Source organism: Leptosomus discolor, chromosome 10, assembly GCF_034619465.1.
Source record: "Leptosomus discolor isolate bLepDis1 chromosome 10, bLepDis1.hap2, whole genome shotgun sequence".
In the NCBI taxonomy this organism is placed as follows: domain Eukaryota; kingdom Metazoa; phylum Chordata; class Aves; order Leptosomiformes; family Leptosomidae; genus Leptosomus; species Leptosomus discolor.
Genome location: NC_141400.1, coordinates 582,575 through 596,829, shown reverse-complemented (window position 1 = coordinate 596,829; position 14,255 = coordinate 582,575). Strand labels below are relative to the sequence as shown.

Sequence of the window (14,255 nt, the reverse complement as noted above, 5' to 3'; positions counted from 1 at the left end):
GGTATGTGGTTTTTTTGATCAAGTGGCCCATCTTCCTAATGCCTGCAGACCTTTTGTTCGTCAGAGATGCATAGAACATTCCTCAAGCTCCTTCAGTATCTAGGAGGCCCCAGGGGCTGCCTCTCAGAGGTTGAGAAATGCCAGTGTTACCTGGTCTTCAGCAAAAGACCTCCTTAAGATCTGGATTTAGGGCACAGAATTGTAGGCTCTCCCTGTGAAATGCTTGTACTCCTCAGCAATGGTATGTCTGTAGTTTCCTGGTGTTCAGACAAGCACCCATTCACTTACCTATTTGGAGTAACCTCACAGTGGGACCACTGGGATAGTTACCTGCCACCAACTCTCCTCCCAGCTATGTCCAGATCACCACTGTTGGCACATTCTGGGTGTTACAGTCCCTGCATCTCCTTTCATTTTCTTTCTCTGACTAGTCTTGTAATAAATAACTCTGAAACCTAAACAGATAGGGCATACTGTGACCCAACCCTTGTGTCCTCCACTCAATCTCTTCTCTGACTTTGTTTCCAAGTGATGAGGACGAGTTGAGGAAATCACTCTCGGAGCTGGTAGATGACAAATTTGGAGCCAGTGCGAAGAAAGTGACAAGGATTGTTGACAGCAGCAACCCCTTCCTGGACATCCCCCAGGCGCTGAACGCAGTCACCTACAAGCACGGTGTCCTCACCCGTAAAACCCATGCAGACATGGATGGGAAGAGAAGTACGTGTTAACAGGACAGGAGACGTGCCCCAGGCAGTCCCAGAGCCTTGCCCTAGCCTTCTCCCTGGCTCCCTGCTGAAGGCCTTTCTGCACCATGTCCCAGGGAACGCAAGAGAGAACCCCAGATCCATGAGTGCCAGGGCACAGGGGAAAGAGGGTGTTTTGAGGCATTGGTAGGCATGAATGTTTCTCATTGCCAAGGAACCTAACAGTGCCTGTCCCACACAGATAGACCTGGTCTTCCATTCTGTTCATGGGCATAATCTTGAATCCCCCACTCTGAGTGATCGAGTGAGGCTGGTTCCACAGCAGTTGCTCACCCCAGCCTTGACCGTGGGGCAGTCCGGTCTTCGAAGCTTTGTTCCTCTCTGTATTCTGCCATGTGCTGGAAACAGCTGCCATGGGCTGTCTGGGCAACAGGATGCCTCGTAGCTCTGCTGTCAGCATACGGACTTACAGGAGAGGTGAAGGAAAATTTATTTGGGAATTGCTTATGAGCAGAGATTAATGAAACCTTGGATAACCCCTTTTGCTAACTGATATGATTGGAAGATTAGAAGTCTTGAGTAGAGATTACCACCAAAGGCCTCCCTTGCTTCCAGTGCTTTCTTAATAGCCCATGCCTGGAGGATCAGCTGTCTTGGGGTGATGTAGATGGCTCCCCTCACCTCCAGCCCCTCTCCAGCTTCCAGCTAGCTCTCTGTCTCCCAGTCCATTAAGACAGCTGATGGTAATGCTCCCTCCTCAGTGGAACAGAAGCTGCCTTATCTAGAGTATGTCTGCCTAACGCATGTGAAGCAGATTAGCACAGGGAATGTCTCTCCTCCTCAAGCATTTAGTCCAAGGAACATGAACCTTGGAGGTTTGGAGGAGCAGAAACTTCCTGCACGTGTCCACTGGTATCCCTATACAAGCTCGTCTCTGATTTTGACCTGCTTGTCTTCCTGCTAGGAGGCTGCATCTCCCAGCCCATGTCTCTCAAACACATGTCCCTGCAGACAAGCCACTCATAAGCAACAGCTTGGAGGTGTGTGAGGTCGGGGCACGAGTGCGCGCCTGTGCTGGGTCACGAGAAGGGTTGGTTTTGCCAGAAATGTGAAGGTCAAGCAGCACTGGCAAAAGCAGACATGTAACATGTATAATTAAATGTTCTTCCTTTTTTAGCTCCCAGAGGAAGAAGAGGTTGGAAGAAATTTTATGCTGTGCTTAAAGGGACCGTCCTTTATTTACAAAAGGTAACCATGGTGGACCATTTGCTGTTCCATGCTGTCTCCAAAGCAGTCATGCTGTCCTAAGCAGGAGACCCAAGCAGAGGTGCAGTCCATGCAAGTAGAGGTGAATCCATGTCCTAACGCATGCATGAACATCTACAGAACTCTTCCAGAGACCAGGATACAGGACTGGAGGATGCTGTCATCTTTGGTGGTGGTGTTCATGCTAAGGGCTCTATTCACAGCCTCAAAAGAGGGCTATACAGGAAGAAGTATGAAAGAGGGAACATTGAGGCAAGATTTCTGCAGAACTGTCCCAGCAAGTAGGAGCTATTGGGGACAATGAATGAACAGATGATATGGAACAGGTGAAATAGGATGTTGGTGAGGCATGCAGTAGGAATCTGAAGAGGCAGAGCATCAGACCAGTCTTATCCTGCCTATTGTTTTATTTGCTGGCATAGATCTGATTATGAGCAGCTTCACTGAGTCCATGCTTGAGGTTTCTCTTCTTCAGGACCTTGCTGAGCTGGGTCCTTCCATGGGTTGCCAAGTGACGCTTTCTGCCTCTCTTCATCTCTGTTTGTTCTGTAGCCACCTCTAGTCAACACAAGTGTAAATCCCAGGTCCTTGTGGGAGGCAAAGTCACCATGGAAGAGCTTCCCTGCATGCCATAGCATTCAGCTCTCTGCCTTTCAAGACACTTGGATGCTAGGAGGATTTCCATGGATAGTCTTTTCTGTGGGAGAATCCAAGGAGCCTGCATAGGGGCTCACTTAAATGTCAGTGAGCCAGCCAGGGATGCCAAGTGTCTGTTCATCATGCAACAGCATAACCCACTGAACTAGGTCTGAACTACCTTAGTAGCACATGCTGTGCAATAACCCATTGAACTCACCTTGCTGGAACAGCACTCCCTGTGAGTAGCTGTTCCTATATATTGCAGTATTATCTCCAAAGCAATAGGAGTAAACAAACATTGGATTATATAAGAGAGGCAGAAAGATCCTCAGGGCAGCATGGAATTATGACTCAGAGCTCGTAGCACACCCCAATGATTCTTGTGTTTTGCCAAATCCGATGGCACATGTCACAAAGCCAACAGAAATCTGGCAGCCGCCGGTCGTAATTTACAGTAGGCATTGCTCCTAGCCAAGTGGTGTTTTTACAGCCTTGCCACTCTCTCCTGCAGCTGAGGGAAGTTGCAGCATACAGGAGAGCCCAGATCTTCTCCAGTCCTCTAAGTGTGGCGTTCTTCACGTTAGTGGCACTCTTCTTACCTCTCAGTCTCTTGTCTCATTACAAGTCTCCACATGGAGTCCATCAAGGAGATCCTCATGCTGACCATGGGTGATGCATGAGGATTTAACTTGAACAGTGCTAGCACCAACATTTAATTCTATGGAAAAAAAAAAGCAATTTCATCAAAATCACAAGGATCTAAATGAATATTTCACCAAGGACTTGCCCTTGTGTCCAAGTGGAGACCAGTGATGAGTGGCGTTACTCAGGGGTCAGTACTGGGACTGGTGTGGTTTAACATCTTTGTTGGCAACGTGGACAGTGGCATTGAGTGCACCCTCAGCCATTTTGCCACCGGCACCATGTGTTGTGGTCGACACGCTGGCGGGAAGGGAGCCCATCCAGAGGGACATGGACAGGCTGGAGAGGCGGGTCCATGCAAACTTCATGAAGTTCAACAAGGCCAAGTGCAAGGTCCTGCCCCAGGCCCGGGGCAATCCCAAGCACAGACACAGGCTGGGGGATGAGTGGATGGAGAGCAGCCCTGCGGGGAAGGGCTTGGGGGTGCTGGTGGGTGAAAAACTGAGTGTGAGCCAGCAATGTGCGTTCACAGCCCAGAAAGCCGATTGCCTCCTGCGCTGTATCAAGAGCAGCGTGTCCAGCAGGTTGAGGGAGGGGATTCTCGCCCTCTGCTCTGCTCTGGTGAGACCCCCCCTGCAGGGCTGCGTCCAGCTCTGGGGGTCCCAGTGTAAGAAAGACCACCCCTGCTCTGGCAGGTCCAGAAGGGGCCACGAACATGCTCAGGGGGCTGGAGCACCACCCCTGTGAGGACAGGCTGAGAGAGTTGGGGTTGTTCAGCCTGGAGAAGAGAAGGCTCCGGGGAGACCTTCTAGCAGGCTTCCAGTACGTAAAGGGTGCCTACAGGAAAGGTGGGGAGGGACTTCTTATCAAAGAGTCTAGTGATAGGATGAGGGGTGACGGTTTCAAACTGAAAAAGGATAGATTTGAATGAGATATTAGGAAGAAATTCTTCACTGGGAGGGTGGTGAGGTGCTGGCACAGGTTGCCCAGAGAAGCTGTGGCTGCCCCCTCCCTGGCAGTGCTCAAGGCCAGGTTGGATGGGGCTGGGAGCGACCTGGTCTGGTGGGAGGTGTCCCTGCCCAGGGCAGGGTGGCTGGAACTGGATGGTCTTTAAGGTCCCTTCCAACCCAACCCATTCTGTGATTCTATGACTTCTAGGACATGTCTCTTGGGACAAGTCTGTTGAGGAGGTATATATTTGGAATTAAATACCCTTTCAGGACAGAATTTTCTTCCCATGCTGGATCCAAATCTAGTTTACTGAAGGTTTTCTTGACTGCTTGGACAGCACTAGAAGGAGCTATTAAGCCAACACTGAGTGTCATTGCTGCTGATGGGGCAGAGGGGTTGGGTTTTCTTTGCTATACAAGGCTAGCAGCAGTAACCATCTAGACAGTTATATTAACAGAGTTCGTTAAGTTAGTACTAGGTGTTCAGAATTTCCAAAGAGAGTGGGGATGAGATTGATGTGGCAGTTAGAATACCAGTGTTCTTATCTAGATGACCTTCAGGAGCAAATGGTTAGGAGACTGAGGACTTTCTTTAAGGACAATGACTGAAGAAGCAGAACACCTAAGATGTGGTTAGCTTACGAAAGTGATTCATAGGTAACAGCCATGACTGATGTGTATCAGCAGGTGGGACTGGAATTGCCAAGAGTACCCCAAGGAAGCAGCGTTTGGAACAACCTGAGGAATGTTTGGGCAAAGGATTTGGGCAAAGAGGGGTTTCTTAGTCATGAGCTGCTGGCAGACTGTATATGGTCCTCTTCAGAGGATTCCTTGGGCTGGGCTTAGCTGTAGACAGCATCTATCAGGCTTGCAGAGATAGGACAGAGGGATGAGACCACAAAGACAAAGTCCTTGCCCTGCCACTTCCAAATGTTCCCAGCACCACAACACAGAGTGGATAAGCATCCACCTGCCCTGTCGACTGTTGGTGCAATTTCTTGCCTATGGGGTCATTTGCAAAACAAGGGGGTTGCACAACACAGGAAGGAAACAACATGCCAGACTCCCAGGCTCTCAGCGGAAGGTGCCTGCAGATAAACATAAGGTAGAACCTGGCTTGAGCACCAATCACTGGTAAAAGATTTTCTGATGTGAAGATAGAGGAGAAAGTTCCTGCTTCCAGACCCACCTGATGCCATGGAGCACAGGTTCAGCCTGTTCCAGTTTTTCGCTCAGACCAAACCAAGGATCTAGGCTTTAATAGGAAATTCCCGCAAGTTTAATAGGAAACTCTACTCGATTTGGTTTTGGGGAGCAAGTTGAGTACAAATAAGAGTGAGAGAGAGAGGGAAGGGCAGGGCCGGGGCTGGCGGGGGGAAGGAGGGTCTGGGGAGATAGATGCACAGAAAGGAGGAATGGCCAGATACAGGGGTGGACATAAGATAGGCAGGAGAGTGGGTGGGTGGGTGGACAGGCAGAAGTCAGTCTGTTAGAAATAATTGGGGCAGCAGCCATAAACCTGCTGATGTAGAGGTGTCACATATCATTGACTCGCCAGTGTTAATTGCTGGATTAGCATGTTCTAACATAGTCTGCTGAAGCAACTGCTTGATCCCCTAAAGGGGCGCAGCACAGTCTTGAGGAAGAAATGTGGGCTTGGGCGCAGGGCGCACCTCTTCTGCGTGCTAATCTGCACTAGGCACTGACTCACTCCATGGCCTTTGGCAACTTACTTCACCTCTGTGAAATGGGGATAATAACCCTTAATCACCGCACATAGAGGGGTGTTGTGAGGAATGATGGGGAGCTATAAAGCATGAGGTGCTTTTATATGGAAGTACTGGAAAGGGTGCAGGTCTTCCTTCAGGGTCTGCCCTTGCAGCCCCCAACCACGAAGGAGTTCCCAGCACAGCCCCAAGCCATGGATGCTGTTCCATGCAGGCAGGCCCTTGCTATGGTAGTGCTACTTGAAGCACCAAGTTCATGACCAGACTGAAAAGGGCACAGTGGTTAGTCTTCCTCATGAAATGGTTTGTTTAGGCTGGTAAATGTGAGCTGAAGAAAATGAAAAAGAGGAAACCCACTCACAAGCCAGAGCATGAGAAATCTCCCTAGCTCTATGTCCATATTCACATCACTGCTCAGGGCTGGTGCTGAGTCCAGAGGAGAGGGCACCTGTCACCCCATCCAGGTGCCCTACGAAGGCAGGCACGAGAGATGCCTTTTCTTGACAAAACAAGCTTTGAACCGGGGAGCTTATATTAGTTGTGGATCTCCCACCACCTGCTTGCAATGGTGGGCAGTTTGGGAGAGCTGGCATCAGAAGAGTGAACCAAAGACACCGTGGAGCACTGCCATGGCAGAAACTAAGCCAAGGCAAGGGGGTGGTCGTGCATGTTTAAACAGAGCCTTTGTGCAGACAGGAGAGGCACATGAATGGGGAGTCTGTCTACACCATCAACATTAAAAGCTAAAAGTGAATGAAATTAATTTAGAGGGATTCTGAAACAAAGTGACCACACCTGGGCTCCGTTCCTGCAGAAGATATCCCCAAAACAGACCCTGAAAATTGCTGACCCCTACTGTCTACACCTGGAGAAGCAAGGGAAAAGTAAACATCACCATCCAAGGGCTGGGGGCTAAGGATAACTGGAATGGTGTGACGCAGCACACCTTGCCCATTTCCCAGTGGCAGGCACCTGTGTGAACAGTGCAGGACACATAAGACAAAAATTCAACAGCCTTGTGATAGCAAGTTAACTCCTTTGCCAGGAAACATATGGCAAGATAACACCATGAAAAATGTGAGAGTGAGGTTAGCGGTACTATAGCGTGGACAAAACATTTCCTGAAGTTCCCCCAAATGTGATAATGCTTGGGGTTTAGTATAAATCAATTTCTTTAAAATTTAAACCAGAACCACTTCACTGCAAGTGTTTGTGTTACTGTTATGCATTTGGACACATCTCTTCCTCAGCAGCAGAAAGGGAGTGAGGCAAAGGGTAGAGAAGCTGCTGGAGGCTTCGGAGCAGAGTTGACCTGCTTTGCTGAAGGACAGTGGGATTATTCTCCAGGGGGAGGCTACACGGTGCAGCCTACACTACAGCGTAAGCGTTGGGCACTGTAGTGGCTCCAGCTGTGTGTGCGTGGCATCGTGCAGCCTTGGAGCTGTTTGTGGAGGGTGCCTGCTGAGGAGCACACAGAAGTCTCCCGGCATCAGCAGCTGTACGTATCATCATGACTGCCACAGCAGAAGCGTTAAGATGAGTTTCCTGGCAGAGGCAGCCCGTGCAGAAGCGAGCCTCCAGCACGATGCACTCTTGTGAACGCGGCCTCTTTCCAGCAGCAGGGAGGCAGAAGGTGGAGACAGCCTGCTTGATTCAACCTTGAGATGATTTACTGGGCTCAGTGTTAGAAACGGAAGATTTGGCTTTTCCTTACACCTACATCGATACCTGTGAGCCTGAAATTAGCAGAGGCAATACAGGATGATACCATTTGAGGCGGAGATCTGCATTAGTTTGCAGCCATGCGTTTCTCCTTGTCGCATGCTGTTAAACCTAGATGTTTGCTCTGTATTTTCAGAAAGCTTCTCTTGAAATGAGAGCTCATGGGCATCACAGTCAGATTTATTCAAATCCAAAGAGCTTCAGCCTTGGAAAAACATCCAGAATTGGAAGTCTCTAATAGATGAGGCCTGAGCAGCAATATCTTCCTCAAGTAACTATTTCTGTCCAAGTGGGGTAACATACTAGGTCCTCATAAGGCAAAGCATTTGTTTTTCTTTGTTAAAAGGCTCATAGCCCATTCCTCTGGCTACTGAAATCGCCACCATGGAAAGGTCGTGTATACTGCCCCGCAGCGCAGCCCGAACACAGGGTGCCTGCAGCACCCACCCATTCCTCTGCTGGAAAGCCAGGGCTTTTCTTTGGTGTTCACCCTTAAGAAGGCAATTGTCTGAGCAAGGAGCCCATGGCAGACATTTCTGGGCTCTGGACCCCATGGTATTTCTTTGCACAAGGCCAAATACCATGTGCCGGTGAAAACAGTATGGCAACCACTCTCATGGCTGGAATGATTGCTTCAAAACAGGAGGGAAGGAAAGACTTCAGAAGCTTATTTCCCATCAGGAGCAACGGTCTGGGTGAGCTACATCCATGGCCTGGGGGGTGCTCATCCCTGGTGCTCTGAAGAGCAGCAGCGGGGACCCTGCACCAGAGAACAGCCTTACTGACCAGGGTTAGCAACCAGGAGATTGTAACATGGCTTTTCCCTGAACAGCCGGATTTGCACCACCAGGACACAGGAAAAAACCATCTTTTTGCAAATCTGCACAGCAGACCAAGCTCCAGCTTGCAAGCTAAGGAAGGGCTGAGACACACTGACCACCGCCATGGAACAGAGCCACCCCTGTGCTGACAGACAAGGGCAGTCAAGGAAAGCAAAACACAAGAGTGAATTAATCCTGCAGGTTTGCACTGTAATCCACAGGGCAAGGCAGGCCCTTCCAGGGACACCCTGTCCTGCCATGGCCTCTAACATGGTCGAGGGTGTGTGGGCTTGGCTTGTTTTAGCCAGGGCCAGGTTTTCTTGCATCCACCTACCCATGCGTGCATGCATCCATCCTTTTGTCGGTCCTTCCATCCCACCACCCACCTGGACTAGCTGTTGAGCTGGCAAGGGTGCAGAGAGGGAGGGAGGGTATCGCTTCAAGTGGCTGGGAGCTCAGTCCCTGGGAAAGAAAAGGGCAAACACAGGGTTGATTGAACTCTTTTTCTTAGAAAGTGCTGTGCCAAGATCATCCTTTCAGAATCCCATGTTCAGTATTTTCTATCTGTTTATAAAATATATACATATATAGTTACTGCTACATTCCCTACTTGTGTGAAATTGTCCTTCGGTGGAGAAAGTCAAGCAGGAATACAGGGAATGCTGCTGCCGTTTGCAAGTGCCAGTCTAATGAATTGCATGCGACCATGCCAGAGGGGCACACATACTAAAGAGAGACCAAGAGTGGTTCGGGTGGGCCGTGCCCGGTCTGGAGCTGCCCGGCAAGGCTCACACCCGCATGGAGGTGCACTGGCTGCAGGAGTGCTGCTGTTCCAGGGCTGCCCGAGACGGTGCAAAACCCTAGCCCGGATCCTCCGCCACACAAAGCTGCAGCACCGGGGCAGGTGCTCATTGATACCTGCTGACGAGTGGGTGTTGGATCCCGGCTTGAGCTCTGCGCTTGCGGGTGAAGCTCTGCAGAAATCCAGCCCTGTCTTGTGCTTTCCCCCCCAAAGCCTGAGGCGTGTGCTGTGTTAGAGATAACTATTGATAATTACATTTAAAACTTTCATCTCCTTCTTCACATCTTCCCAGTGAACTTAATGATGGAAGAAGTTGCCAGATGTTAATTATTATCATTATCAGCTCCTCGCATTTACTGTACAAAGCAGTGCTTTTCCTGGTCTCGGCTCTCTGTGATTATAACACAGGGAAAAAAGGCAAGCTCATTAAAGTAGCCCGCAAATGTTAATGTTGTCATTATCCAATTAACGTTCCTCTTCACAGGATGAATATAAACCTGACAAAGACCTCTCTGAAGTGGATCTAAAAAATGCCATCCGTGTGCACCACGCCTTAGCCACAAAAGCCTCTGACTACAGCAAGAAGTCCAACGTGCTCAAGCTGAAGACAGCCGACTGGAGAGTCTTCCTCTTCCAGGCGCCGTGAGTACTGGCTTTTCCCACAGAGCGTGGTTGGGCAGCCCAGACTCCAGCCACCGCCAGACTCCCTCTGACCTGGCCCAGATTAACACGTGCATTAGGGGACAAACCTGGGAGGAGGAAGGTGCTCAGCGGAGGGCTGAGGGTGAGGTCTGTAGGGCTGTGCAAAGGATTTGGTCATGGGGCCACAGTTTCTGCCTGTCACTCTTGGTAGCTGTGTGCCAGTCCTGGAGGTCCTTTCTCATCTGTCACCAAGGTGGGCTGAGCAGGATGGGGTGGGATGTAAAGGGCTGAGTAAAGGGCTTCCCTTACTAACTTCTGTTGTCTGTGCATTGAACTAAGGAGCTGATGGTTCCCCTCATCAGCTTTTGATGGGGAATCTGTCTAAAGCTCATTAGAGAAGTCTCCTCAGCCAGGCTACATCTTCTTTCTTCCTTAGTCCATTGCAGAGGAAAGTTGCTTTGCTAGTAAGTGTCAAGTGTGATTGAGTCATCTTCTGTTTGAAGTTTTTCTTGTCTTCTGCTGCGATAGGTGACATTGTCTGTAAGTTGGCCTGGGCAAGCTAAAGCTTGACATCTGAATTTGTGCAGTGAAAACCCACTTAAAGGCTGGGGGGAGCAGTGCTGGAACAGATCTGATGAGGGACCCTGGGCAGTGTCCCACAAAAGACAAATGAGGGGTCTACCCTGCTCTGTGGGACCTCTGTTGTGTGGCTCCCACTCTCCAGAGAAGGACATCCTTGGCCCTTGCCACCATGCTCCCTCTCCCCATCTCCCCAGGGATTGCAGTCAGAGATGATGAGGAGGGCAGGACTGCCAGGGCTTCAAGAGGCAGACAACAGCCCTGAAATCATAGAATCACAGAATCATTTTGGTTGGAAAAGACCTTTAAGATCATCAGTTCCAACCATTATCCGAACACGACCAAGCCCACCACTAAACCATGTCCCTCAGCACCACACCTTTACGTCTTTTGAACACCTCCAGGGATGGTGACTCCAACACCTCCCTGGGCAGCCTGGTCCAATGTCTGACCAGTCTTTCAGTAAAGAAATTTTTCCTGATCTCCAATCTAGATCTCCCCTGGTGCAGCTTCAGTCCATTACCTCTTGTCCTGTCATTAGTTACCTGGGAGAAGAGACCAACACCAGCCTCACTACAGCTTCCTTTTAGGTACTTGTAGAGAGCAATAGTGTCTCCCCTCAGCCTCCTCTTCACTAGGCTGAACACCCCCAGTTCCCTCAGCCGCTCCTCACAGACCTGTTTTCCAGACCCCTCACCAGCTCCGACACCCTTCTCTGGACCCGCTCCAGGACCTCAACGTCTTTCCTACACGGTGGAGCCCAAAACTGCCCACAGCACTCAAGGTGGGGTCTGACCAGTGCTGAGCACAGGGGCACGATCACCTCCCTGCTCCTGCTGGCCACACCATGGCTGATACAGGCCAGGAGGCTGTTGGCCTTCTTGGCCACCTGGGCACACTGCTGGCTCCTGTTCAGCCTTGTTAAATCTCATAGCATTGGCCTCAGCCCATGGATCTGTCCAGGTCCCTCTGCAGAGCCTCTCTACCCTCCAGCAGATCAACACTCCCGCTTAATTTTGTGTCATCTGCAAACTTGCTGAGGGTGCGCTCGATCCCCTCATCCAGGTCATTGATAAAGGTATTAAACAAGACCAGCCCCAAAACTGAGCCCTGGGGAACACCGCTTGTGACCAGTTGCCAACTGGCTTTAACTCCATTTACCACCACTCTCTGGGCTCGGCCATGCAGCCAGTCTCTAACCCAGCGAAGAGTGCACCTGTCTAAGCCACGAGCCACCAGCTTGTCCAATAGGATGCTGTGGGAGACTGTGTCAAATGCCTTACTGAAGTCCAGGTGAACAACATCCACAGCTTTTCCCTCATCCCTAGTGTGTCACCTGATCATAGAAGGAGATCAGGTTGGTCAAACAGGACCTGCCCTTCATAGGCCCATGCTGGCTGGGCCTGATTCCCTGGATGTCCTGCACTTGCCATGTGAGCACACCCAAGATGAACCACTCCATAATCTCGCCCGGTACCAAGGTCAGGCTGACGGGCCTGTAGTTCCCCAGATCCTCCTTCTGGCCCTTCTTGCAGAAGGGCGTCACATTGTTAAGCCGCCAGTCTTCTGGGACCTCTCCCGTTAACCAGGATTGCTGATAAATGATGGACAGTGGCTTGGCCAGCTCCTCTGCCAGCTCCCTCAGAACTCTCGGGTGGATTTCATCCAGCCCCAGAGACTTGTGAGTGTCCACTTGGCATAGCAGGCCATTAACTACTGCTTCCTGGATTATGAGGGAATCCTTCTGCTCTGCATCCCTGTCCTCCAGCTCAGGGGGCTGATTACCTTGAGGGTAACTAGTCTGACTATTAAAGACTGAGGCAAAGAAGGCTTTAAGTATGTACTTAAGCCTTTTCCTCATCCTCGGTGACAATGTTCCCCCTCACATCCAATAAAGGATGGAGATTCTCCCTGGCTCTTTTTTTATTGTTAATGTATTTGTAAAAACACTTCTTATTATGTCTTCCAACAGTATCCAGACTGAATTATAACTGGGCTTTTGCCTTCCTAATGTTCATTGTACATGACCTAACTAAATCCCTGTACTCTTCTTGAGTAGCCTGCCCCTTCTTCCAAAGGTGGTAGACTCTTTCTCCTAAGTCCCAGCAAAAGCTCCCTATTCAGCCAGGCCGGTCGTTTCCCCCACCAGTTCGTCTTACAGCACATGGGGACAGCCTGCTCCTGTGCTTTTAAGACTTCCTTCTTGAAAAATGCTCAGCCTTCCAGGACCCCTTTGCCCTTCAGGACTGACTCCCAAGGGACTTTCTCAACCAGTGTCCTAAACAGGTCAAAATCTGCCCTTTGGAAGTCCATGGTAGTGGTTTCCCTACTTGGGAAACCCTCCTCCTTACTTGGCCAAAAATTGAAAACTCTATCATTTCACAGTCGCTAAGCCCAAGACAGCCTCCGACCACCACATCACCCACCAGTCTCTCTCTGTTAGTAAACAGGAGGTCCAGCGAGGCACCTCCCCTGGGGGGGCTCACTTACCAGCTGTGTCAGGAAGTTATCCTCCACACGCTCCAGGAACCTCCTGGATTGCTTCTTCTCTGCTGTGTTTTATTTCCAGCAGATGTCTGGTAAGTTGAAGTCCCCCATGAGAACAAGGGCTGATGATTCCAAGGCTTTTGCCAGCTGCTTGTAGAACACTTCATCAGCCTCGTCATCCTGGTTGGGTGGTCTATAACAGGCTCCCAGCAGGATGTTTGCCTCGTTGGCCTTCTTCCTCATCCTTACCCAAAAACATTCAACCACTTCATCACAATTGTTGAGTTCTGTGCAGTCAAAACACTCCCTAACATAGAGAGCCACTCCACCGCCTTTTCAACCTTGCCTGTTCCTTTTGAAGAGCTTAGAGCCATCCATTGCAGCACACCAGTCGTGGGAGTCATCCCACCATGGTTCTGTGATGGCGACTGTGTCATAGCTGTCACGCTGCACAGGGGCTTCCAGCTCCTCCTGTTTGTTGCCTGTGCTGTGCGCATTGGTGTGGATGCACTTGGGCCGGGCTGACGATTCCTCTCCCAACAGTGACCTGCCATCCTTAGGCTCAACTTTGTCAAGCCCCGTTTTATCCCCTTCCCCCTTCAGATCTAATTTAAAGCCCTTTCAATCAGTCCAGCCAGTTCATACACAAGGATCATTAGAGCACTGCAGAGGAGCAAATTAGCCAGTGTTTTCCTCTGTCCACAACCCAGGGTGGCACAGAAATGGCTTCAAAGCAAGGCCACCGATGGCCCTCCTGAGAGCAGGTGGCTCCAGGGCTGTTCTGAGCTGACTGGTCCTGGGTCAGGAGCATTTACAGACACCCCCTCTCTTCTCCCTTCCTCCGTAACAGAAGTAAGGAAGAAATGCTGTCCTGGATCCTGCGAATCAACCTTGTTGCTGCCATTTTCTCTGCCCCAGCCTTCCCAGCTGCAATCTGCTCCATGAAGAAGTTCTGCCGCCCACTCCTGCCTTCGTCCATGACCAAGCTGTGCCAGGTAATGCGCGAGAGAAGGAGCCACGGAGAAGTGCCTGGCACTCAGCCAGCCCTTCAGCACACAGCTCAGGTTGAGCCCATCTGCAGCTCCCCCAGCTCCTGCCTGATAGACACGTGGAGGTGCTCTGGGCAGGAACAGGGGAGCGGAGAGGGCAACTTGGACAGACCGTGGCAAATCCCAGTGCCTGGCCAATGCTTCCTTTGCGATGGCTAGAAAGCAACCCTATGCACACACACCTGCCCGTGTGGCTGTTGGTTCTGGCTTGGTTACTGCTCT

General features: G+C 50.5%; 1 protein-coding gene across 1 annotated transcript in view; it reads left to right on the top strand.

The window, feature by feature from the left end:
• PSD2 (pleckstrin and Sec7 domain containing 2) overlaps nt 1-14,255 on the top strand; it is a 46,072-nt gene that overhangs the window by 29,097 nt on the left and 2,720 nt on the right. The window contains exons 11-14 of the mRNA XM_086470729.1: nt 530-720; nt 1,885-1,955; nt 9,761-9,918; nt 13,835-13,979. Coding sequence (XP_086326855.1) covers nt 530-720; nt 1,885-1,955; nt 9,761-9,918; nt 13,835-13,979 — 565 coding nt within the window. The remainder of the gene's footprint in view (nt 1-529; nt 721-1,884; nt 1,956-9,760; nt 9,919-13,834; nt 13,980-14,255) is intronic.